The 27,447-nt window shown below is 50.2% G+C and overlaps 1 protein-coding gene across 2 annotated transcripts in view; it reads right to left on the minus strand.

Annotated features, from left to right (window-relative positions):
- PDPK1 (3-phosphoinositide dependent protein kinase 1) overlaps positions 1 to 27,447 on the minus strand; it is a 75,368-nt gene that overhangs the window by 42,055 nt on the left and 5,866 nt on the right. For both annotated transcript variants that reach the window (XM_059415607.1, XM_059415606.1), the window contains exon 2: positions 1,301 to 1,567. In XM_059415607.1, the coding sequence (XP_059271590.1) occupies positions 1,301 to 1,567 (267 nt within the window). The remainder of the gene's footprint in view (positions 1 to 1,300; positions 1,568 to 27,447) is intronic.

The raw sequence follows: 27,447 nt of genomic DNA on the forward strand, positions 1-27,447 counted from the left end.
CTCAGGGTCCTGGGATCGAGTCCCACATCGGGCTCTCTGCTCAGCAGGGGGCCTGCTTCCCTTCCTCTCTCTGTGATCTCTTCCCTTCCTCTCTCCTACTGTGATCTCTCTCTGTCAAATAAATAAATAAAATCTTTAAAAAAAAAAATCTAAATTTAAAATGTAAGGGGAGGCGCCTGTGTGGCTCAGTCAGTTAGGTGTCTGCCTTCTGCTCGGGTCATGATCCTAGGATCCTGGGATTGAGCCCTGCATCGGGCTCCCTGCTCCCTCTGCCCCTCCCCATTTGAGCGCGCATGCTCAGGCTCACTCACTCTCAAATAAATAAACAGAATCTTAAATACATACATATATATATATATAAATACATACAACTATATATATATATTTGTTCCCCATGTGTGTATATATATACACATGTGGAACAAAAAGTTAACACTGATTAAAACCAAGTTGGGAACATAGGTGAGCTATAAAACTTCATGTTCTTCTTTATATTTTGTGACATTTCATGAATGTAAAAAGAGAAAAGGGAAACAGGTTTCGCATGAGGTTTCTCCCCAGAGGCCAGTCAAGAAGGCCCTGGCCATCTGCAGGGCGCGCTGCTACCCAGGCCGCCCCCGAGCCTGCGCAAGCCCCCGGCCCCATTACAGCCACGTGGGGCTCCCACCTCCGCAAAGCGGCTACTCTGAACCTTCACTTCTTTGCTTGAAAAGGAAAAAAACACCACAAGATAGGCACAACTGGCTCAGGTAGCAAACAGAGGTGCTGACTGAAACGGAGACCAAGAACCTGGAGGCTCACAGGTCTGGGGCTGTGCCTCCAGCAGGGGTCAAGGCTGTGCTGTTTTATGCATTGTTTTAAATAACAGAGAAATAGTAAAGGTCATTAAATGTTTCCCGAAAGGTCTGAAGAGACATTGATACTGACACTTTCAAACGAAGGGAGAGCAAAGCTTCCAAGATCGTGCTGACGGGATACAGGATGCAGGATGAAATCTGTCGATGACTGGTTAGGGTAAAAACTAACTGCATCAAACCCCAAACCAGACCAAGAACAGAAAGACCAATAAACAGATGCCTTTTACAGCTTTCGTCTTCAAAAATCATGGCGTAGGGATCTCACCCATGTGACTCACCTGGTGGTAGGCGGCCCCAAATCACCCTCGCAACCAGAGTCGAGACCCTTGCCTGGGGAAGACCACCACCCAGGTCACGGGGTCCCCTAGCTCCAAGCCCTGAGGAAAGGCAGCCTTCCCAAGGAAAATATACTCATTGAGGAAACAGCAGCAGCAGGTACTCACTGTGGAAAAAGAGCCTTCACCAAGAATTTTCCCAAATTTGAAGTCTTCAGGCCGTTTCTTCCGAGGCTGTGGCGGTGGCTGGGCGGTGTGCTGCAGGGAGCTCGCACTCGGGCGGGGCGCAGCTGCGGTGCTGTCCATGGTAGGGCCCTGTCTGCTGCCGCCGCTTGGAATGCCAGGGGCCGTGCTGGACTCAGTCTGGGTCCTCACCATTGATGGGGACGGGCAAGCACATAACACCACGCTGGACTGAATAGGAACGGTGTCGTACTGGTGGACACAGGAAAGAGGGGTAAGATTCACAGTGGCTCACTTTTCCTACATGTATGAACTGAAGTGGTAACACTGTTGAAATACGAACACCAAGTACAGGGCAAGGCATCTGATGTTCTACCACAGGGTTCAGGCCACTGCTCTCCTGCAATCCCTTCCCTGCTCAAATCCCAGCCCCCACTCCCTGTTCCGTGTGCCCAGCAACCCCACCATCCAGATCCTATCCGCCCTCACTCTCCTCCATCAGCACCCAGTGACTCTCCCTCCAACCAGCCCCTGCCATGGCCAGTTGGGTCTTCCCATCACGTCCCAACCTCAGTGCCCCCAGCAGCCAGCCCCAGCCCCCAGAGGAAGCCAGCCCGAACTCTGACCACAGCATCCCCACCCGGAGCTCCTCACCGACTCACCCACCCACACCTCATACAGGCTGGACACATGGAAGGTACTCAGTTAGGGCTTGAACACACAGACTGGCTTAAAACTGCACAATGAAACAGAATTTTAACCTAGCAGTGCTAGAGCACGGAAGCAGAACTTCATGGGAAGAGGACTCCAGGACTGTCAGCTGTACATGAAAGCTACAGCTGAGGGTGCCTGGGTGGCTCTGCCAGTTCAGTGCCGGACTCTTGAGCTCAGCTCAGGTCAGGATCTCAGGGTCGTGAGTTTAAGCCTCATGTTGAGTCCTTACTGGGTGTGGGGCCTACTTCAAAAAGAAAGTTAGATTTGTTTAAATAAGCTTCTCAAAAAAGACAGCAGTGTGGGGCGCCTGGCTGGCTCAGTGGGTTAAGCCGCTGCCTTCAGCTCAGGTCATGATCTCAGGGTCCTGGGATCGAGTCCCGCATCGGGCTCTCTGCTCAGCAGGGAGCCTGCTTCCTCCTCTCTCTCTCTCTGCCTGCCTCTCTGCCTACTTGTGATCTCTCTCTGTCAAATAAATAAATAAAATCTTTAAAAAAAAAAAAAAAAGACAGCAGTGGAGTAACTGGTTAACACCTGGGAAACTACCTGTTCTAGAACCCAGTGGCTCACTCCAACCAAAGGTACCTCCAGGCCAGGTAGAGTTTCTGGTTTTTAAATTATTTAAACAAATTCAAAATTTAGCAAATTTTATTTTTTTTAAAGATTTTATTTATTTATTTGACAGAGAGAAAGTACAAGTATGCAGAGAAAAAGGCAGAGAGAGGGAGATGCAGGCTCCCTGACGAGCAGAGAACCTGATGCGGGGCTCGATCCCAGGACACTGAGATCATGACCTGAGTCAAAGGCAGATGCTTTAACCCACTAAGCCACCAAGGCACCCCCAAAATTTAACAAATTTTAAAACTTATTCCATGGATCTCTACTAACTCCCCGGCTGGCTTCTTTGCAGAAATTGTAAGCCGGTCCTAAAATTCACATGGGACACAGAACAAACAAGCTCAGAAATGAACAAAGCTGAACCAGCTTACCCACACGACCTTAGAAACAAAGCTACAGTAACCAGAACAGGGTGGTCACGCAGAGAGGAGTGGAGAAGAGTTTAGGAGAGGAGGCCTAGATGTCTACAATCTTCTTATATTTGAGAAGGGCACCATGACCCTTAGTGAGTAGGAACATTCTTTTCAACAAACGCATAGCCACATACAAAAAGAATGAAGTCGAATGCCTTTCCTGTATCATATACAAAACCTAGCTCAAGTTTACCAAAAATATACACGTAAAAACGAAAACTATAAAACTTTTAGAAGAAAATATATGAGTAAATCCTCCTGACCTTAGCAATACCTTCTTAGATATGAGACCAAAAGCACAAACAACAAAAAGAAAAAACAAAACAAAACAAAACCACGGATCAAAGGGACTTCACCAAAATTAAAAACTTCTGTGCTTCAAAATCACCATCAAGAAAGTTAAAAGATGGGGGACGCCTGGGTGGCTCAGTGGGTTAAGCTTCTGCCTTTGGCTCAGGTCATGATCTCAGGGTCCTGGGATAGAGCCCCGCATCAGGCTCTCTGCTTAGCAGGGAGCCTGCTTCCTCCTCTCTCTCCACCTGCCTCTCTGCCTACTTGTGATCTCTGTCAAATAAATAAATTAATTTAAAAAAAAAATCTTTTTTTTTTTTTTTTTAAAGAGAAAGTGAAAAGATGGGGTGGCTCACTGGGTTAAGCCACTGCCTTTGACTCAGGTCATGATCTCAAGGTCCTGAGATCCAGCCCCAGATCAGGCTCCCTGCTTAGAGGAGAGCCTGCTTCTTCCTCTCAGTCTGCTGCTCTGCCTACTTGTGCTCTCTTTCTATGTCAAATAAATAAATAAAATAATTTTAAAAATAGTAAAGTGAAAAAACAATCTACGGAAGAGAAGAAAGTATGTGCAAATCATGCATCTGCTAAGGGACTTGTATGCAGACGACATAGAGCTCTTACAACCCAATTAAAACACACACAAACTCACTCACACACACTTAAAAACCAGGCAAGGGATCTGAATAAACATTTCTCTGAAAAGATAGACAAATGGCCAATAAGCACATGAAGAGATGCCCAACAGCACCATCACTATGGAAACGCACATCAGAGCCGTGAGGAGATTCCTCCTGACACCCACGAGGGTGCCAGCATCACACAACAGACAGTAACAATTGCTGGTGAGGCTGCGGGGAAGTCGGGACCTCCAGGCACTGCTGCTGGGCGTGTGACCTGGCGCCGTGGTTTTCGGCAGACAGTCTGGCAGTTCCTCAGGAGGCAACAGGCACCACGAAAGCAAGGAATTCTCAGCCTAGGTGTGCACCCGGAGACAGGCAAACCTATGTCCACAGGAAACTTGTACGAAAATGCTGACAGCAGCAGGACACCTAATGGCCAAAAGGTGAACACAACCCAGATGTCCACCAACAGATAAATGGATGAACAAACGCAGTCCAGCCGTGAAAACTGAGTACTGTTCAGCTATGAAGAGGAAACACTGGTACATGCTATGACTTAAATGAACGTGGGAGACACCATGCTCCATCAAAAGGGCCAGACACAACAGGCCACGCACTGTGGGATCCCATGCCCATGAGCTGTCCAGAGGAGGCAGACTCACAGACAGAAAGCAGATGGGTGGTCTGGTCATCAGGGGCTGGGGGCAGGACACAGGGTGGGGGGCGGTCTGCTAATGGGTCTTGGGTTTCTTTGTAGGGTCTTGAAAATGCTCTGGAACTAGATCGTGATGATGGCTCTATGATGCTATGAACACACTAAAACCCACTGAATTATTTAAATAGGTGAACTGTACAGTCCACAAACTGCATCTCAATAAACTGCTAAAACAGCTGTATCACATATGACTGCATTCAGTTATATACAAGAGCTCATTCAAATTTATAAACCATCAAGACTTTAGATGAAGAAATGGACAGCAGAAAGGCACCAAAAAAACTCAAGCCACCAAGAGATGAAAACGTGCAAGGTGGTGGCGCCTGGGTGGCTCAGTGGGTTAAAGCCTCTGCCTTCGGCTCAGGTCATGATCCCAGGGTTCTGGGATCGAGCCCCACATCGGGCTCTCTGCTCACCAGGGAGCCTGCTTTCTCTTCTCTCTCTGCCTGCCTGCCTCTCTGCCTACTTGTGATCTCTGTCTGTCAAATAAATAAATAAAATCTTAAAAAAAAAAAGAAAAGAAAACGTGCAAGGTATCCAAAGACACCTTAAAGAGACCAGAGATGGCACTGGATGTTTGCGATTATGGGAGAGGATGGAGGACAGACAGATACATAGTAATGACAATTAAATATGTTCACCACACACAGAAACACCAAAAGCTGGCAAAGCCACAATAATACAAGGCACCTCTCTACCTGCGGCTGGCATCACGAACCCATGATGCTGGTACCAGGTCTTCTGGAAAGCAATGTGGTAATGTGTGAACGCAATGACGGAACAGTTGCCAGTGAGACACAAAGAAATACTACAAAGGTGGGAGAAGAAAAGAGGAGAAATTTAGGTGGGCATTAAGAAAGGGTTAGACACAGGGGCGCGGAGGTGGCTCAATGGGTTATGCCTCTGCCTTTGGCTGAGGTCATGATCTCAGGGTTCTGGGATTGAGCCCCGCATTAGGCTCTCTGCTCAGCAGGGAGCCTGCTTCTCCCACCCCTCTCTCTGCCCGCGCCTCTGCCTACTTGCGATCTCTGTGTCAAATAAAATCTTAAAAAATAATAAAAATAATAAAAACGAAGGATTAGATGGGGCACCTAGGTGGCTCAGTCACTTAAGCGCCTGCCTTCAGTTCAGGTTGTGATCTCGGAGTCCTGGGATCGAGCCCTGCATCGGGCTCTCTGCTCAGCACGGAGCCTGCTTCTCCCTCTCCCTCTGCCCATCCATCTTGCTCGTACTTGGTCTCTCTCTCAAATAAATAAATAAATAAAATCTTGGAGAAAAGAAAAAAAGAATGAGATAGCCTTAAAGTTAAATCAGAAATACATACACACTCACCCATAAGCAGGAAGACTGCCCTTCCCAGCTCTGACTCTGGAGTGTTCCAGCAGTGACATCACGAGCCTACCCACAGCCAGACTGTTGGAGAACTCCATGAAATGAACCCAGAGCGTCCAGACTGCTTCGAACAGCACTCCCCATGAAAAGAACTCAGGAAAACACACACACACACACACACACACAGAGACAACACAGGGCAGCAGTTAACTCCATGTCTTAGAACAGAAAAAAGAGAATACAGTACCAGAATCCCTTGCTATGTCTGAAAAGGAGAAGGCCTTTGTAGGAGAAAAGAGTGGGGAAATGGCCTACAGGGACTGTCACTAGCCAAGCTGTGATCCTGCAAACCCTGAAAAGAGATCAGCCAGTACAGCTAATGAGAATAAGCCCAAACGGGTCCTGAGTCTGTAAGGGTGCACACAGGTGATAAGAAGTCTGTCACTACTCTAATTATAAAAGCAGGCTAATTACAATGGAACATTTCATTTTATAAATCTGAGTAACTAAGGGACTGGTCATACAGAGCTCTGTTTCTTATATTGTTTGTTCATAAAGGATAGACATTTCCTCTCCATTTAAACAGGGAAAGGAGACACACAGGAAACTGAAGAAACCAGAGTCCTGCAGAAAGCGTGCCACACACAGGAAGGACAGGCGGGCCTGGTAACCAGGGTGACAGCTCAGCCACCACAAGAGGAGAGCCAAAGGACAAACTCATCCTGAGATGCACCAAACACACCAAGTCAAAAACCAATCTAAAGAGAACATGTTGTGCCCCAACACGATGAGGGCAGAGGCAGAGAAGGCAGCAGCGGGTGGCAAGAAGAGGCAGGAGACCGGGCAGCACCCACAGTGCTGCCTGAGCCCCTCTCCCTGCAGCAGGCCAGCCCGGGAAGCCTGACTCAGACAGGGTCAGCTCTGAAGACACACTATGCCCAGCCAAGGAATCCCCATCAACGCCGGGGGTGCACCACGTATAGGTCTGCAGAGAGCATCCAAGCTGCAGGCAAGGAGCAGGCCTACCTCGGACATACTGGGGGTTCGATTTCAGACCATGGCAAGAGAGTAACTGTCACAAGAAAGTGAGTCAAACGAAATTCCTGGTTTCCCAGTACATATAAAATTATGTGTATGCTCTACCATGGTCTATTAAGCATCTAGTAGTATTATGTCAAAAAAAACAACGTCCATGCCTTAAATAAAAAATACTTTATTGCTAAAAAATGCTAACCATCAGGAAACCTAGCTAGCTCGACTGCCGGACCATGAGTTCAAGCCCCACACTGGGTGCACAGAGCTTACTTTAAAAAGAGAGAGAGAGAGAGAAAGAGCGTGCGCGCACTATCTTCTGAGCTTTTAGGAAGTTGTAATCACTAATCACGTATCACCACAACAAAAATGGTAATAATGAGAAAGTTTGAAATGCTGTGAGAATTACCAAAATGTGACGGAGACACACAAAGTGAGCAAATGCCATTGGAAAAAGGCACTGACAGACTTACTCAGGGTTGTCACAAACTTCCAATTCGTTACAAACACAGCACAGCACCAGTGAGAGGGAATAAGGAGGAGCTGCGCTGTGACCAGCGCGAAGACATGACCCAACACCCAGTCCCAGTGAACATGTGGAGAATGACTGACTGGGTGAAAACACCTAAGAGAATCTGAGTTTTTAAATGAAGCACACAGCACAAATGCGACCAAAGGGACAGGTCCTCCAGCGGGACTGCGAGCCCAAGTGCACCCTTTATTTATGGAAAGTGGCCAGGTTCTTGAACACCCTACGGCTCACACATTTCACAACACTCCACCGCACACACAGAGGGTACCAAGGGTTGGACCAAGCTGTGCCCTAACGGTTTGTTCCTTTATAAGAAAGCTTGCAACTCAACAGAAGCATAATCAGATCCAGTAACTTCCCGCCAGAGATGAGCAGCAACTTCTCTGCTCTCGGGGACAGTTCAGTGGGGAAGAGTCAGTGTGCAGGCAAAGGTCCAGCAGGAACCGTGACAGGCCTGGACTGTCCTCGTAAGTCAGGCCAGATACACAGCCAGGGAGGGCTATGCACACAGAGCCCTGGGCACTCATGGGACTCCTGGACACAACTAAGGATACCTGCTTGCTGGACCTCCAGGGTCATCCCAGGTGTAGACCCCTCAGGCCCAGGGCTGAGGAGGACACACACAAGGGAAGGGAAGTGGGAAGGAGCCAGCACTTCCAACAGCACAGTCCCGGGCATGACAGTGGTGCTGTGAACTAACCTGGCCACAGGCCCCCATGGGGTAAAGGAGGGGAGAGTGAGGCCTGTCTCTGTTGCCCCTACCCCCACCCCTGCACCTATCCCAGCAGTGTGTAAATCAGATCAACATGACCTCACCTCAGTCCACATGTATGCCCAGCCTCCTGGCAAGCATGCCTCAAGAAGACAACACGAGACCGTGACACACACCGCTTTTAATTCAAAACCAACAAGAGAAATGCTGACCAAAAAACCCCCTGAAACATGAAGTTAATAAAGACCGACATTAGGACCGGCTGATTCCTGAAAATGTTAATTATGCGTGAACAAGATTCCGGACTCAATGACAGTTCCAGCAAAGGCACTGACATATATCTTCATGTGGACGGGTTGGCACAGGTGGGGGACAGCCCATGGCTTCTTCGAGGTGGGCAGAACCTCAGGACTGGGATGTGTGGCAGGAGACATCCAAGAGCAGTGAAGAGTTTGCCAAAGGTCAGCCACAAGGCCTGAGGCGGCCGCACACTGCAGGAAGCAGCTGTCCATGGCCACAGACAGCAAGAGGGCACGGAGGACCGGAACAACCCCCACCCAGCAAACTGGCTGCAGTGAGGACAAAGAAGCCTGATATCAAACACTCCGCAAGGGACACTAAGAAGGAGGCTGGCTGCAGGAGCACTTACCGAGAAAAGCTGCCTTCAGCACTGACATCCTGACTGCAAACTGCCCAACACCAACAGCAGACCCCCAGAACGATGACCAGGCATGTCTGGTGAGACTCTGGTTTATAAGCACGTGCTCCCGAGAGCTTTCTCTCATCAAAGTGATGTATGTGGCTGTTAAAAGGTCTCCAGGAGAGATCTCCAAGTAGAGCACTGCCCCCTGAGAGGTCCCCCTAGGCAGGGCAGCCCGTGGTACATGCCTCTGCCTATTCCCAGGCTCTGGGGCACACTGGAAACTAATGGGTCGGGTTTTTGTTTTTTCTAAGATTATTTTTAAATTTATTTTTGTGGGACACCTGGGTGGCTCTGTTGGTTGGGCATCAGCCTACTCTGCCTACTTGTGCTCTGTCAAATAAATAAATTTTTTAAAGGATTTTATTTTTTTATTTGATACAGAGAGAGATTACAAGTAGGCAGAGAGGCAGGCAGAGAGAGGGGGAAGCAGGTTCCCTACTGAGCAAAGAGCCCAATGTGGGGCTTGGTCCCAGGACCCTGAGATCATGACCTGAGCCAAAGGCAGAAGCTCAACCCACTGAGCCACTCAGGCACCCCAATAAATAAATATTTTTTAAAAATAAGTAAAATTTATTTTTTGCAAGAGAGGGCAAGCACAGGCTTGAGTGAATGCACACAAGCAGGGGGAGAAGCTGACATCCTGCTGTGCAGGGATCCCTAAGTGGGACTTGATCCCAGGATCCCAGGATCATGACCTGAGCGGAAGACAGATGCTTAACTGATTGAGCCGCCGGGCGCCCTAATGGGCTGTTACGGTGGACGCAGACCTGACCCAACAGACCCTGTGTCACGGAGCAGCGTGTGGCCTGCTGCTGCTGTGGAAGAAGTAAGGCATCATGCTGGAGACGTCCGCTCCCATCCTCTCCGCCACTAGTCTGCAAGTAAAGGCCGTACGTACCACAGAACAAGCCCAGGCCACCTGAGCAGGTGTGAGAGGAAACTGCGGTTCGAAGGTCAGGCGGTGTGCATATTCGCCAGAAGTGGCAGAGAGCTGCCGGTGGAGGTGTGCAGCAGCCACTCTCCCTGCACACCCACAGTGCCCGGGAGCCCGCGGTGCATCCACTCACCGGATGAGGGGCCTCCAAGTCTGAGGCTGCGGCAGCCCAGGGCCAAGCACATCTGATCGGCCCACACATGCTACCAAAGCCCCTTCCCCAAATGAGAGCCTGCTCCCTAGCCAGGAGCACTGAGTGTGAGAACAGCTCCATCTCTTGGCTGCCCCAAAGTGGGGCTCATCCTGGGAGTCACCAGGGCCACAAGGAAGCACAGCCCGCTACGGGGGAGCCGACCACTGTGAGCCCCCGGTCTGAGGAACTCTGCAGCCACTGACACATCTTCTATTCCAGTGGTTCTCAAGTGGGGTGGTTCTGCCCCCAGGGGACCCTCACAGTGTCCAGAGACTTTCCGGGGGAGAGAGAAAGTGGTGCTGCCTCTGGTAGGTAGGCACAGAGATGCTATAAACACCCCACAACGAACAGGACGGCCCCGTAACAGAGAACAATCAGGTCTGAGCGACCACAGTTCCTGGGGGAGTCCCTGCTCTATTCTGGTAGACCCCATGCTCCCTTCCCCAGGAAAAACCCCACCAAGTGTTCAGTGACCACCCCCCCCCCCCGAAAGCATGTAGCCCTCGGGGGAGGCCCCCGTGGGCCCTTGGAGCAGAAGGGAGAAGTAAAACCACCAGGAGCTGGAAACCATGGAGAGCGACAGGTGTACCCAGCCTGAAAAAAGCAAAAACCCTAATGCCACGTTTGGGGAACAAGAAACCCCCATGACCTAAGCAGTGTACACGGCAGTGCTGACGAGGCTTCGTAGTAAAGCCTCGCAGCCAGGGGTGTGGCTTCACACTCAGCAACACCAGACTGGGGCAGAAGAAAGCACACGGCCAGTGTGCTCCCAGCCCTCCTGGCCCAGTGGCAGTGCAGGGACTCAGGGCAAGTGGCTGGCTCGGAACTGGAAGAGATGGACTGGAGGGAGCGGCCCATGGGCATGTGGGGAGTAACACCCCACTCTCAGCAGCCAGACCCACATTCAACCTTCAAGAGGGTAAGAACGGCAATCCAACAAAGATGCCCGACTCTGAAATACCTCCACACAACCCCCGGCTCTCGGGAAAGCAGTCAGCAACTCCCAGGGCAGCTGCAAGGCCTGGGCTGGGGAACCACAGAGGCACGAGCTCTGGCTTTCTCCAGGACTCTGGGCTCTACTGGCCAACACACAGGTTTTGGCTGGAACTCTGTTGACAACGCTGTTTCCAAATGCCAGCCTTTGACATTTCACTTGCTGTAACATTATACTCAATCATTTCTGTGATTTAAGATATTTTTTAAACTAATGAAATAAACTCTCAACTTGGAGCTGGAAAAGTAAAAACAGCTAGGAGCCCACTTTGATGGCCAGAGAGAACACCATTTACCCCACGGTAAAGCAGGCATATGCAAAATAACACATCCAGCCAGAACTGGCACACGAGGAGAGAAGCAGCTGAGCACGCCTGACCTGCAGCCTCTAAGCCTGTCCCAGAATGACCGCTCCCGCAGGGAAGCACCTCTCTTGGAAGGAGCCCCCTCCGCCCAGATAGCAGGTAAAGGGAGGGGCATAAGCATAGGACAATCCCGGACAACTGGGTGGCTCAGTTGATTAAGCATCAGCCTTCAGTTCAGGCCCTGATCCCAGGGTCCTGGGAGCCCCACATTGCATTCCCTGCTCATCAGAGAGTCTGCTTCTCCATCTCCCTCTGTCCTTCCCCACACCCAGCTCGAGCTCACTCTCTCTCACAAATGAATAAACACACTTAAAAAAAAAGACTTAAGACAATCCCACACACATTATTCTTAGCACTGTACCCTGCAGGTGGTCTAGGACTGACATCTTGGGCAGAAAAACACTGTGTTCTGTATACGTCACAGAGACTGTCACGAGATAAAAGCTGAGACCTGGTCTTCCCCGCCTGTAAACACAAATGCACCTGCTACTCTTACCTTTCCTGGCAAGTCCTCCTTGCCCGAAAGCGCAAGTCCAGTAGGAGGCTGGAGGGCCTAAGGAAGGCTCCCCTTTAAGAGACCTGGGGCGCCTGGGTGGCTCATGGGTTAAGCCTTTGCCTTCAGTTCAGGTCATGATCCCAGAATCCTGGGATCAAGTCCTGCATCCTGCTCCCCGCTCAGTGGGGAGTCTGCTTCTCCCTCTCCCTCTGACCCTGCTCCTTCTCTAATAAATAAATAAATAAAATCTTAAAAGAAAGAGAGAGGGCGCCTGGGTGGCTCAGTGGGTTAAAGTCTCTGTCTTCAGCTCAGGTCATGATCCCAGGATCCTGGAATCGAGTCCCGGATAGGCTCTCTGCTCAGTAGGGAGCCTACCTCCCCTTCTCTCTCTGCCTGCCTCTCTGCCTACTTGTGATCTCTGTCTGTGTCAACTAAATAAATAGAATCTTTAAATTTTTAAGTTAATTAGTAAGTAAGTTTTATCAGTTAATATCAACCAGTCAGTCACCTTACTGCAGTGCTGGCAGCTGGCTAAAACCGTTAGCTGGAGCTGAGCCGAGTTGCGCCCACCATGCCTGCTTTGGTTTGGTGGCTACTGAAGTGGACAGCTTGGCCATAGAAAGAAGAGAGAAACAGGGCACGGACTCCAAAGATGGAGACACAGGAGGGTGGTGAGTGGCCCTGAGGCCAGGCTGAGCAGGGGAGGGGAGAGGACATCAAGCGCCTCCCCGCAAACCAGCAGGCAGCACACAGTCACCCCCTCCAACCTTTCATTCTCAGGCCCCACTGCCTATCCCCCGACCCCCCGGCTCAGCAGATTCTGTTGTTTGCCACAAATCAGAGCACATCCAGCAACCCCTGTCCACAGTCCTGGGGGTAAGGGAAGCTCCAAGACCTTGAACCCACCCAGTGCAGACAACTCGGGCTATTGGGGAGACTCTGGTAAGTCCCTTAAGTACACCTTCCTCTCCAAAGCCACGGGTTCTCTGTTACTTCATAGGAACACACATACTCATTTTGCCCATCCCCCCCCTTTTAAAAGATTTTATTTACTGACAGAGCGAGTGTGTGTACATGGTGTGGTGCGCGGGGGGGAGGGGAGCAGAGGGAGAGGGACGAGCAGACTCCATGCTGCGCAGGGATCCAGACGCGAGGCACCATCTCACAACCCCAAGATCATGCTCTGAGCGGAAACCAAGAGCCGGACGTTCAACTGAATGTGCCGCCCAGGCGCCCTGCGCATCAGAGTTTCTTAAAGGAGGTAAATTAATTACATCATTAATCCGATTACTCAGAAAACATTACCACTGTGCTTACAAGGGTCCAGGGACATGGCCATAAGGCAGATGCGGTCCCTGCCCCTAGGAAGCTACATCCTTACAGGGTTATGGGCCTGATGTCATTTACAAAACTGGCTGGCCAAAGCTGGGAGGGTGGCCACGACAGAGATGGGCCAGAGCTGGAAGCACGAGGCAGCCAAAGCAGATCTCTGGCTGCCATGGGGCTGAAGCGTGAGCTGGCAGGAGGCGCAGCAGTGGGTGTCTCTCAGGTGCTGGCAGTGGTCTCGGGTGGAAGGCCGGGGTGCTGGTGGCTTAGACACAGCTGCATGGCAGGGAAGAAGTATTCACGTACAGAAAGTAAAATGTAATGACAGCTAATCATGCATCACACTTTTTCAAAGACTTATTTATTTTAGAGAAAGAGAGAGAAAAAGAGAGTGCATGCTTAGATGGGGGTTGGGGGGAGAGAAGAGCAGAGTCTGATCCAGGCTAATTCCTTAACCCTGAGATCATGACCTGAGCCGAAACCAAGATCCAACTGCCTCACCGCCTTCCCCCAACCCCCAGTGCCCTGCATGCATCATATGTTTTAAAGTTTCACTTTCCTCTAATGTTTCAGATTCAAAATACAGCAGCTGTCACGAGTCAGAAAGAAAAGCGAGTCATTCTGAAATCAACATCCACGTGAGGTGTAGAAAGAACTCTGGATTTCTGAGATGGCAATAACAGATGCTATGAGACAGAGACACAGACGGACACCAGCTCTGCCATTACGTGATTTACGTGAAATGCCAGAGCCGCACCGCAGCTTCCGCAATCTGAGGCAAACTAAGTCCCCTCAGGACCACTCTGCTCTACCCACCTGACATCAACAAATGTTCACTGAGGGCCTACTATGCGCCATGCACTGCCCTAAGTACTGGAGATACAACAAAGAAACAAGCCAAGCCCACTCCCTACACTCTGGGGCACCTGGGGGGCTCCGTGTCTGCCTTCTGCTCCGGTCACGATCTCAGGGTCCTGGGACTGAGCCCCAGGTCAGGCTCCCTGCTCAGTGAGGAGTCTGCTTCTCCCTCTCCCTCTGCCCCTCCCACATGCTCATGCTCTGTCAAATAAATAAATAAAATCTTTTTTTTTTTTTTTTAAAGAGTGGCTACATTCTACTATGGCACACAGACACTCCAAAAAACAAACAACAGGTAGTGTTAGTGTTGGACAATGATAACTACCATGAGAAAAGAACAGCCAGAAAGGAAGACAGTAGTATTTGAGGTAAGCAGTTGTAGGATGTGCAAATTTAAGCATAGAAGTCCTTACTGGGTAAGTGACATTGGAGCAAAAACCCAAGGAGATGGGGGAAAGCCCTAAAGAAATCTGGGGAGAGCCATCTCAGCAGAGGACTGGCCAGTGCAAAAGCCCTGAGGCAAAAGCACCTCTAGACTCAGCAGCCCAGTTGACCCAAAGTACAGGCCACCTCCAGACAGAACCCCTGGATGCCAGGCAGAGACCTCAGTGTCCCTGAAACACTCCTTCTGGGGTCACTTCTGGTAAGTTCTGGGTACCTCAAAGTGCAGGGGCAGGAGCCTGAGAAATGAGGCTGCCCAGAAGGGCCTAAGCATCTCCTGATCCAGACTGTGACGCTAGTCTAGCGCCAGCCGTATTGTCCTGAATCAGTCTGGGGTTCTGAGATGCTGGCCACCAGATCACTGCTGCTCTGGTGTCCCCTCTGCTCTAGCAATTATGGGCATAACCACACAGGAACCTCTCATGGGCAGCCTTCCTCCTTCATGGAATTCTGCAGTTTCCTTCCTGCCTCAGCCACCGCATGCCAGCCAAGCACGTCCATGCAAAACCAGCTCTTGGGGACACCTGGGTGGCTCAGTGGGTTAAAGCCTTCTGCCTTCAGCTCAGATCGTGGTCCCAAGGTCCTGGGATCAAGCCTCACATCAGGCTCTCTGCTCAGCAGGGAGCCTGCTTCCTCCTCTCTCTGCCTGCCTCGCTGCCTACTTGTGATCTCTGTCAAATAAATAAATAAAATCTTAAAAAAAAAAATCAAAAAACAAAAAAACAGCTCTTGGGGCCCCTCCCTGATGAAGATGTTTTTAGGGTCAGACGGATGCTCGTCCTTGATTAATTTTCCTTCTGTAGTTAAGAAAGATAGTCACAGTGTGACTCTTTGAAGCATTTAAGCATCAACTGTGAAACAAAAAGCCTAAGAGAAAAGGCCCTCTTCCAGGTGAAAAGTCCAAATGCGTGTTATTATAGTTGTTACTCTTAACAGCTAATTTCTTTCAACATCTCAAGGTAGCATTCAAGCAGCATCAATAGCACGCACTGAGGCAGTCTGCCACAATCTGGGGGACACAGGCTGACTGGCAGCCCCACAGGGTGGGTTCTGGTCCTGAGACACCCCCTCCAGCTAGCCAGCACTCCGCCCTACAGAGGCACAGCCCAGGGATCCCAGGTGACCCAGGACCTGCCGGTGAGTCATTCCCTCCCAGCACAACCCAGTCAGCTTGCCACCCATCTGATGACCCAAAACTGCGATAAGTAAATAGTTCTGGTTACTCCATAGCTTCTGAAATTTAAATTTCTAGAGAAATTTCAAGTAACAAAATCCTAGTCATGCCTATCCCCCAAACCCATCCTCCCTAATCAAATGAAGCTGACCACAAGAGAAGTTCTCCAGAACACAGCCCACAGGGAGTTAGGATCGCTCGCCTTTCCCATACACACGCGCACACCCCAAATCCACGCCCCTTACACCCCAGGAAAGGCTGGGTGCTGCCACCTGCTCCACCAGCTTCACACGGTGGGCCAGCCTACATCAGTGCTGCTCCTGCCCCGCCAGCACCGCCCCCACCAGCATGCCCAACCCCTACCGTTCCTCCCCCACTTCCCAGGACCAGCACCCCCACCCCGGAGCTCCCCTCCCTCAGAAGAAGATCCCCTTCTGCGTTTCTCCCTCCGACCTCCTGCGTGGCTGGTCAGGACAAGCTTCAGCAACTGCCTCACCACCGAGAAACGTGGCAGCTACCTCTGTGGCTGAGCTAGCTTGAGAACGAGGAAGGACAGCTGTTCTCAACTGAACCTGCCTCCAAGAATCAGTGTCACCAACTTCTGGCACCGTGAAGCCTCTGGAAAAGGGGTCACCATGTCCCCCCCAAGTCCTCTCAACATGACTCTCAATCTGTACAGATGAGTGTGCAGACAAGGAGTGCCACCTGCTGTGCTCACCTTACCTTTTCCGAATGGGGACCACAAGCTGCCCTTCACAAGAGCAACTCTGACAGGAAGCAAACATGAGTCTTAGCTGATTCCCAGGGGCACCTGGCGGCTCTGACGGTTAGGTGGCAGGCTCTTGATGTGAACCCCCATGCGGGACTCCATGTTGAGTGTGAAGTCCGCTTGAGGTTTCTCTCTCCCTCTGCCCCCCAACCGTGCGCATGCACAAGCACATGCTCTTAAATAAATCTTTTTTTTAAAGGTACAACATCTATGTATTTTTTAAAAGATTTACTTATTTATTTGTTTGTTTGTTTATTTGACAGACAGAGATCACAAGTAGGCAGAGAGGCAGGCAGAGAGAGAGGGAAGCAGGCTCCCTGCTGAGCAGAGAGCCCGATGCGGGGCTCGACCCAGGACCGCGAGATCATGACCTGAGCCGAAGGCAGAGGCTTTAACCTACTGAGCCACCCAGGCGCCCGGTTTATTTTTATTTTTTAAAGGTTTTATTTTTTAACTAATCTTTACACCCAACAAGAGACCCAAACCTACAACCCTGAGACCAAGAGCTACACGTCCCACCAGGTGAACCAGCCAGGCAGCCCTGGAAGTTTTTTTTTGAAAATACAGAGCCCCACGTTTGTAAAGCACACCTCAGTCAGTAATCAGTGGTGCCAAGATGGTCCTCACTGGGTGGGGCGGGGGTGGGTGGGGGCAGTGCAGGTCACAGGAAGCTACCGCCAGTGTCTGGGAAGAAGCCACAGTGACTCCCAGGGCTCCCAAGTCTGCACAAGGGACAGGGGATGGGGTTCAAGCTGTAGAGGTGCTCTTGAGCCTTAAGTGGGTTTGAAGTGGTTTGAAGGTGGTACTTGGATGGGAAACTCATGGTTTCTCCTCTTTTGTTTGAAAAATGGTAACTTAAAACACTTCACAAGAAAAAGTGATTCATCCACTCATCCGCTACCACACAGTTCACTGAACACCTACTAGGAGCCCAATCCTACCTGTGCCCCCAGGACAAGGAGAAAAGGCAAGAGCACCTGGGTGGACAGCAGACTGCAAAGGAAGGAGATTTCCAGGAAGAGGACTGACTGGCAATTCTCAGATCCCTCCAGCTTCTTCTTTATCTGTGTCTTATCTTTATCTCTTCAGGAAGGATAAAAGGCAGGGGGCGCCTCGTTGGCTCAGTGGGTTAAGCCTCTGCCTTCGGCTCAGGTCCTGATCTCAGGGTCCTGGGATGGAGTCTCTGACCAGCTCTCTGCTCAGCAGGGAGCCTGCTTCCCCTGCTCTGTCTGCTGCTCTGCCTACTTGTGCTCTTGGGCTCGCTCTCCGTCAAATAAATAAACTCTTTTTTTAAAAAAAAAGGAAAGATAAAATGCAAATTAAGCAAGGATTTCAAAGAAGGGCCTTGGGGAGTCTGAGGCTGGACTCAGGCAGGGGGATGAAAGTCTTTCACCTTGAGGGGAAGGCGGTGTCCCTGCCAGAGCCCAGGATTCAGCACTCTGGGCCTACACCCTCAATATCTGAGCAATGCAAGTAGCTTCTTTAAATACATCTTGGCTCCCGAGGGTTTTTACATTTCTACAAACATGCTGAGGAAGAACCTAATTCCATGAAAACACAAAAATAAATATCCAAGCTCTCTCTCTCTCTCTTTTTTTTTAATATCCAAACTCTTAATCATTAGTTACTAAGCTGTCTAAATCTTCGCATCTGAACTAGGAGTCTGGGCCTCGGACAGACAGACAAGTTACACGCAGGAGTGGAGAAGCCCCAGCATGAACTGCTAACTTGCACTGCACAGGTTCAGATCTCAGCTCTGCTCCTCGCTGGCCGTGTGACCTTGAACAAGTTTGTCAGTCACCTCTCAGTGGTTCACACTGTCCACCTCATAGCCAGGGATGAGGAGAACCACAGCTCCCAGCTTGCTGTAAGGATTTTTTTTTTCTTTTTTTAAGACTTATTTGAGAGAGAGTGCAGGAACAGGAGGGACAGAGGGAAAGGAAGAGAATCTTAGGAGCGCAGAGCCTGACACGGGGCTCGATCCCACCACCCCAAGATGATGACCTGGGCAGAAACCAAGAGCTGGGCAAAGCTCGGCTGCGGCATTCAGGCGCCCCGTGCCGCAAGGGTTTACTGAGTTAATCCGTGCACAGCGCACCAGCCGGCCTGCTCAGAGGACGCGCACTAGAGGCACTTCCACGACTAAACACAGAAGACACAAAAAGGTTTCCCGTCCAAAGGTCATTAGATCATAAAATAAGCCTTCCGAGGCAAAAAATAAAGCCCATCCCCTTCCCAAATATGGCTGCCAAGTCTGAATGAACAGCATCAACTACACACTGCATTAGGAGGCCCGATGCTAACTCTGAGGCAGATAAAACTATACTGGAAGGCTGAGCCTTCCCAGCCACCAGGAGAGAAACCACCATCAAAATCAGGCCCTTCTATGCTTAAGATGCAGCCTCACAGCTTACGGCTCCAGCCAGCAACCTCTCCTTGGGACAGGATCTCAAACTCAAAACGCTAAGTGCTCTTCAAATGCTGCCTGGGCCGAGTGTGCTCTGGAGCTCTGAAACCCCCAGAGACAGGCACAGTCGACATGCCACACCGTGGGAACACTCCCTTCGAGGGGGACAAGCTGCCCCCAATCCAGCCAGCTCTTCCCCAAAGGAGCATTGCTTTCATTCAACGGGGCTCCCTGGCAAAGAACACTTCCGTAAGAACCCGCTACACCTCGACAGCCTCCACAAAGCTAGGCCCAGCAACCACTGCTGCCTCCCCCCACTCCCGACTCCCAGCACGAGGACTGCAGTGGAGTACCAAAACCTAAGACCCAAGTTCTAGATGTGTGACTTAGCTGAAACCAGGGGTAACCATGGGTCAGCCACACTCTCTGAACCGTAATTTACTCTTCTATAAAATGAGGCTGATAACACTGACCCAGACCTTGAGGCTGCTGAGTGCCTTCAAGAGACAAGGGCAGGAAGCACCCTGGGAGGTGTGGGGGGTGTGGGGGCTCCCGGGACAGACTGTAGGGCAGACCACGTGTGGCTCCAACCGCGCATGGCTCCGGCCTCAGGTGGCGGGAGGGCACTCTCAGCCCGGTGCCTGTCTGCCTGAGCTCCTACCACACACCGGGCCACACGCTCTATGGGCCGCACAGGTCTTCAGCCGCAGCAGTCAGGGAGCTGCTCACACAAGACAAGTGGCCACCAGTGCTCCGGAGCAGCACCACACACAGCAAAGCGCAGGGGCCACTAACCAGAGCACAGCCTTGTGCACCAGCCGAGCTCCAGGGGTCAGCGGGCTGGATTCAGAGGAAGACCAGAGGAAGACTGCTCCCCCTGTTCCCCAGAAGGGGGTGCAGAAAGGGCAAGAAGGAGGGGAGAAGCATTCAGTGGGTGATCCCAGAGGATGCCACTTCACCTGTCTTCCCACTCTGTCCCCCAGCAAGAAGCAGATGAGGCAGGCGGCAGAACACAAGGTCAGGGCGGTCTGAGGTCTAGTCCACAGGCTTGACAGATGGCAGCCCTCAGCAGACACTGTCTCCGAACTTTACTAACCTGCATCCTCAACGTTACTGTGGCTGTACATCACCACACATGCAAGCGCGCGCACACACTATGATACGCTGCTGAAGTACGGTCTTGTGTGGACACAGAAGCTCTGCTTCCTGAATTTTGGAAATCCCTAAAAGTAATCTTCACACACTATTAAGTTAATTAACATGAACATCAGGGTGCCAGTTACCCCTGGACCGCAGGGGATAAGATTACAATCAGGAGGGTCACTCCGAGGGCTCCTAAGAACTTAGCAAAACCCTATGTTTAATGCAGGGTGGTGGGCACATGTGAATCTGTTTATGTGTTCATTCTTGAAATTCTCCATGAAATTATATACACCCGTTACAGATACAACTTTACCACCGCTGAAAATAAAATTAATGAAATGCCATTTTGTTCTCTACTTCTAAAAATAATGAACATGCTTCCTCTCAACATTTTACACATACTATCATGGTCAGTCCTCAAAACAACTCTCAACATCCACCCCCCACCTTTTTTTTTTTTCAAGATGCAGACACCAACACACAAGGCAGGTCCCTGCCCATAGTCCCCCACCCAGCAGTGAAGCCACATTCAAACTCCACCCCAGTTGGCAGAGGGTGTCTCAGATGCTCCTGTTCCATATCAGGGAGATAAGGAAGTAGTAGGGGCACTAACCAGGCAGGTCCTGGTTAGTAATCACTACCGTATCACACCCTCTGCCCTGACAAATTCATCTACACAGAATCTAGTTCAAAGAGTCAGAATTCAGACTAAAATTTACATTACAAAAACATTCATTAAGGGGCGCCTGGCTGGCTCAGCCAGTGGAGCATATAACTCTTGATCTCAGGGTTGTGAGTTCGAGCCCCATGGTGGATGTAGAGATCACTTACAAACCAACCAACCAACCAACCAACCAACAGAAAACCAAAAACCACTCATTAAGAAATTACTAACAACTGGAACAGCCTACGTAAAGGTCCACCAATAGGACAAGGCCTTGTGGTTCAGCCAGAGAGGACTATGATGCCGCCTCAGAAGCAGAGGGTTACAGAAATGCTCAAGCAAAAATGTTAAGTGAAAACAGCAGGAAACAAAATCCAAAACCAAGTCAGGGCCAACAGGAGTCCCAATTTAGTTTAAAAAAAAAAAAAAGACAGAAAGGAAAACAATGAGGACTGTTGGGCCGCTGGGTGGAAAACACATCTTCCAGTGGGCCCTTGGTAACTGTTAACCTTGTTAGCTGCCAAGGACAAAGTCCAAGCTCGGCAAGGTCAACAGGGCCTGTGTTGGATCTCCCAGCGAGCAGGGGCCCAGAGAAGCTGCCTGAGAGGCCCACCCACCACAGGGCCACTAAGTCCTCCATGGACACTGGTGATATCACACGGGGCCAACAGACCTTTTGAACTTCCAGGTTCACCAGCTCACTCACTCAACAAGGACTCCGACATGTGATAACAGTACTTCCTAACTAGGTGAGTGAGCTAGTTATCTTTCAGACACAGATCCTCTCAGTGGGCCGCCTACCACTGGGGGCCCAGCGTGGAATTCCTATTTCTGCTTTTCAAGCCTGTCATCCCGGAGCTATACCAGAAAAATTGCAACATTTCAAAGACAATTAATCCATATACTTCAGATTTCATTTCACAGCCAAATAACCTTGGACAAAATCTAGAATGAATATGCATTAAAAGCTTTACTAAGTAAAATCTATTATTAGATAGAAAACAAAAACAACACACTCTTGTCTTCTGTTTTGCTAAAATTAGTAATTTAACATATTAAAGTTGACAACTAAGAAAGACTGGGTTTCTAATCTAAAACCACATTAATTATACACCACTTAAATACGAACCTCTCACTGGGAATTAAATTCATTCAGCAAACGTTTCCCCCCACAACTTAGCCTGGAAATCTCAGTGATACCTAACTCGAATCAAAAGGTTACCTCGTGAAGCACTGAGGCCACAGATATTGAGCGGTTTCCTGTCAGACCCAGGAGAGCCAAAGCCTGGGGGCCTCCTCTTTCCCATTCTCTGGTTCCTGACCCCAGTTCCTTAGGGGAAACCTCCCACAGCCTCCAGAAGTCAAAACTTAAAATCTAAAGCACATGGGCGCTTCCAATAAAATGAGGTCCTTGGGCGCCTGGGTGGCTCAGTGGGTTAAGCCGCTGCCTTCGGCTCAGGTCATGATCTCAGGGTCTTCGGATCGAGTCCCGCATCAGGCTCTCTGCTCAGCGGGGAGCCTGCTTCCTCCTCTCTCTCTCTGCCTGCCTCTCTGCCTACTTGTAATCTCTCTCTGCCAAATAAATAAATAAATCTTCCAAAAAAAAAAAAAATGAGGTCCTTTCTCTGAGGTTCTAGCCCTATTATCCCCTCCTCTACCCTCCACAACTTCCTCCCTCTCCTCCAGTGCTCTCTGCTGGGCTGGGGCCCCTCAGTGCTTCCCACACACGTGCTACAGCTGCTCCCATTACATCCCCCTCCCCAATACTAACTCACTAACTGTGCCCTCTCCTCCTCCTGTGTCCTTCAACCTCATTGTGGACAGCGCTGCATCCTTGCGACCTCGAGGCTCCCGTACCCGCACGGAAACATCTCCCAGGGCAAGGCGCAAGGTTTTTTTCTTTTCTTTTCTTTCCTTTTTTTTTTTTTTTTAAAAGTTTATCTATTTATTTATTTATTTAACAGACAGATCACAAGTAGGCAGAGAGGCAAGGCAGGCAGAGAGAGAGGAGGAAGCAGGCTCCACACTGAGCAGAGAGCCCGATGCGGGGCTCGATCCCAGGACCCTGAGACCATGACCTGAGCCGAAGGCAGAGGCTTTAACCCACTGAGCCATCCAGGTGCCCCAAGGCGCAAGGTTCTTGAGAGCGGTAAAGGGACCTATGGGAACTTCCCACGGTTCCTTAAAATGTCCTAGTCTTGTTTATCTTCCATCAGAGTTCCCCACACATAAACACAATCACAGTGGTATCGGTAACTGTTCTCCTAACCCTAACAGATTAGCCTGTAAGGAAAAGGCCAGATTAATGTGGTCAGACGTTTGATTTTTAATCCTCTCAAAGTTCTTGCTCCTTGAAATAGGAAAAAACAAAAACACCAGCCCCCAGAATGTAACTGGCCACAGGAATAAATGTCATCTGGCAGGAACACCTCTCCAGCAGCAGACACATGCGTGGTTTGCAACAGCAAAGAGAATCAGTGATTTCTTACTGCGGATGCCACCTCTCCGGACACCTGAAAAGGCACCATTGGCAGCTGCTCTCCCTTCCTGGGCTCCCTAGCTACAAATCCTGAATAAAGAGTTTCTTACTGGGAACAGTAATAGCCAACTGAGACACACAGAAAGACTGTCCCAGTGTTAACGGCTAACTCCCACAGCAGAACTTCACGACACCATCAGCATGCAGAGAAAGATCCATTTTGTCTAGCATGACATTCACTCACACCTCCTCCCAAAAAACAATTAAGAGACAGAAAAGGAAAATGAACATAGGAAGGGCGGACAGGCAGGTCTGTTTTTGGCCTTAGCCTTCAGGCAGGTCAGAGCCCAGAGGCCCACCTGCCCCCTGCCAGGTGCCACCACGATCACTTTATCCAGACTGTTCTCCCCTTACACCTGTGCCCCGTTCTTTCTTCCTATCAATTCCTACCTTTGTAACAGTACCATAGGTGCTGTAGTTACATGGAAAGTAGGTGGGAGAGGCAAATGTGTACATGGGAGGAAAAATAAACCAAATTCACAATTTTCTGGAAATGCTTACCTTCTGAGTTCCAGCCTAGACAAAACTCCAAACTCTGCTCAGAGTTCAATCTCAAAGCCCCAAATAACAGCTCACAGGTTCTTCTGTGACTCAAGATGAAGGCCTTCAAACAATGAACAACTGTAGCTTCACAAGAAAAGGAAGAAGCTAAAAGAGAACGAATCAAAGCCAGCTGCATACTTTCACAAAGGCCAGGTGACATAACTCCAGCCTCCTGCCTGCAAAGAAAGGAGGAAAGGACTGGGCACAGAGGACCTGAGCAGACTGTGGCAAATGTCCACCGGATCATCAGCAGCAAATACTCCAGAGGGACACGGGCCTGGCTCTGAGTAGAAACCAGTTCTAGCAAGGAGTCTGGGTTCACTCTGCACCTGCAGACATCTCGGTCCCGTGGTATCCCAAGAGTGTCTGTGCTGGCAGAAAGCAGTCAGAAACAGGCAGGCACCTGGATCTCATGCCAGTTCTGACCCAGTCTCTAAGTTAGAAGCCCTCCAAGTCCCAGGTATCTTTATCTGGAACTCAGGAGGACCCAAGAAGGTAAGCATGAAGGTCCCTTCCAAAATGGAAATACCGAGGTCGTCCTAGGACAAAACAACTGGTTTCAGAGAGCAGAGCAGGGCCATGGGCCTAATTTCAATCAATAAGAACTAATTCTGTTTCACCTCACCAGCGCTAAGTCACATGGACCCCTGACAGGATGCCCTCAAGTCACCCCACCTCTGTGGGATGCTTCCTGAGTCCCAAACCCCAGTGTCATTGCCAAAAAATATCCAACAAACCCAAAATAAGGGACAATCTTCCAAACACCTGACCAGTACTTTTCATGAAAAGCAAGGAAAGACTGAGAGTGTGTTCTCCACCAAAGGAGACCAAGGAGACGAGAGAAAAACTGAGTGTGGCTGCCAGACAGGGCCCCGGGGGAAGCTGAGGGAGCCCAAACCAGCGCTGCATTCACTTCAGAGCCTGGCGCCCAGGCCCACTCCTTAATTCTGACACAAGTGGCATGGCCGCATATATGTTAGTATCAGGGAAGTGGGATGAAGGGTCTCTCTCAAATAAATAAATAAATAAATAGTCTTTAAAAAAAAAAAAGAAAGAAAGAGATTTTATTTATCTGTCAGAGAGTGCGCAGGGAAAGCAGCTGGCAGGAGAAGCACGCTCCCTGCCAGGCAGGGAGCCCGGTGCTAGACTCAATCCCAGGCCCCTGGGATCATAACCTGAGCCAAAGGCAGACATTTAACTGACAAGCTGCCCAGCAGGCGTCCTACCCCAAGTTTATTTTAAAAATAAGTTTGTCTGGGGTGCCTAGGTGGCTCAGTGGGTTAAAGCCTCTGCCATCAGCTCAGGTCATGATCTCAGGGTCCTGGGATCCAGCCCCTCATCGGGCTCTCTGCTCAGCGGGGAGCCTGCTTTCCCTCTCTCTCTGCCTGCCTCTCTGCCTACTTATGATCTCTGTCAAATAAATAAATAAAATCTTTAAAAAAAAAAAAAAAAGCTTGTCTGGAGGCTACTTTCATAGCTTCAAGAAAACTTAAAGGATCTGAAAACATCCCGTCATTTAAAAACTTGATCAGAGTCAGTGCCTCAACACTAATTTAAAAAATGTAGTTAGGGTTACTGAAGGAAAGTAATCTTGAAAGATTAAAAAAAAAAAAAAACTAACAAAGTTTAGAATACATTTCCTAATACCACCACCTTCTTCAGCCTGCACTGCCCAAAAGTCTTCCACTTTTGGAAACAAGTTTCCCAGCACTAGAAATGGTGCTCCCTCCTCAAACTTCCCCCACACTTGGCTGCGCCCCTGCTCCCCTGCCCTCTGGGCTGCCCTGCCTGGAAAGCCCTTCCTGCTCAGTGCACCTGGGCCCAGGTTCTTCTGTGCTCCTCTCTGGGGCAGCCCCATAAAGGCTGGCAGGGCAATGCTCTCCCCTTGGGACACTGTCTCCCTTCAGCTCCTGGGGCAGGGCTGTGGTTAGTGGGGCTCACAGGGGTGGGAGCACATGGAGGCTGTCCCCCACCAACTAAGCTGCCATCATTTTCAAGCAAGGATTCCTTCAGGCCCTGAGCATGCAGCCCTGGTTCCGTCCACGTCTCTTCTCCATCATTAACCCATCCTCACCCCCCTTCACCCCAGAGACATACAACACAGGGCCAGCACCTTCTGTGCAGGAGAGTTTTCCAAGATTAAAAAAAAAAAAAAATCATTTAAGTTATGAGTTTTGTTTTCTTTTTTTAGGAATGAGAATAAAATGCATTCGCAAATAAAATCTATATTTAGATACACATTTCTAAGCTGTATATATCTGATAATAACCAGCTACGTAAATACAATCAAGAGAAGACTATAATTTTGACCAATGAAAAAACCCCATGAAAGAAAAATGCCAAACTGCAGGAAGAAAAAAACAAGTTAACGATGGAAAAAGATGGCAGTAAACGCTGAACTTCAGAGGTCACGCACTGAGGGTACAGATGATTCTCTCTGCCTCCTGGCGGGCCTAAGTCACAGGCCCCTCTAGGAGAGGAAAGAATGCAGAACAGTCCAGTGCTTACCCTCAAGGAAGGAAGCCAGTCAGTAATGACAAGAGCCCGGAAACAAGCAGTTATCAAGCTGCTCAGCTTTCTAACTAAGTTAGCCGGTGACCTCACCTGCTCCCAGGGTCTGGCTGCAGTGACTCTCCAGATCAGACCTTCCTAAGAACACAACTGAGCAGAGTCAGAGTCCGGGCACTTTTCCAGAAGAATGGGCTGGTCCCATCATCTCCCAAAGGAGGCCTCCACGCAGCACTGCTTAGTGGCTAGCGCTGGCACACGCCAAGTCTAGCTTTCCCGTTGCTTCCGCCCTCCTCCTAGGATGGTGGCTCTCTCACTCACTGAGCATGGTGGCTGAGAGGTGCAGAGGTCCCCTGAAGGAACCTCAAAGACAAGGCGGGCTGCTTGGACATCCCCAGGACCATCAGCCATACAACCATCCACGGAGGGTGGCATGGACGGACGGGACGTGGCTGCACCCAACACAGAGCACACGCCCCTTTCAGGACTGGACACTTAGAAATCCGCACAAAGTCGAGGCCTGGGGAGACCCTCACGGATCCTGCCCGCAGCAGCAGAGAGCGCTGCCATTTCCCCTGAGGGCCCTACATCATACGGGATGGAAGCTTGGCTTCTGGTCAGAGGACTGGCAGGGTGATTCGCAGGGATCTTTTAAGAAAACAGTCCTCCAGAGGTGCCTGGGTGGCTCAGTGGGTTAAGCCTCTGCCTTCATCTCGGGTCATGATCCCAGGGGCCTGGGATCGAGTCCCACATTGGGCTCTCTGCTCAGCAGGGAGCCTGCTTCTCCTCATCTCTCTCTCTGTCTCTCTGCCTATTTGTGATCTCTCTCTCTGTCAAATAAATAAATAAAATCTTAGAAAAAAGAAGAAGAAGAAAAAAAAAACGGTCCTCCTGAGAGGTAAGCAGCCGCCTCTCGTGCGGAGTCCACGGATCCGACGCTGGCTCTTCCACAGGTCAGGCACTCAGATCTGGCGACAAGAGGACAGCGGTCGCAGCAGGGCTCACCCCCCACGGCGGCAGCGCCAACGGGAAAAGCTCCCGCGTGAGTGCGCTCACGCTGCGTCCGCGTCCAGGTTTATCCCAACAGGTGGCCGAACCCT

Source organism: Mustela nigripes, chromosome 11, assembly GCF_022355385.1.
Source record: "Mustela nigripes isolate SB6536 chromosome 11, MUSNIG.SB6536, whole genome shotgun sequence".
NCBI lineage: Eukaryota > Metazoa > Chordata > Mammalia > Carnivora > Mustelidae > Mustela > Mustela nigripes.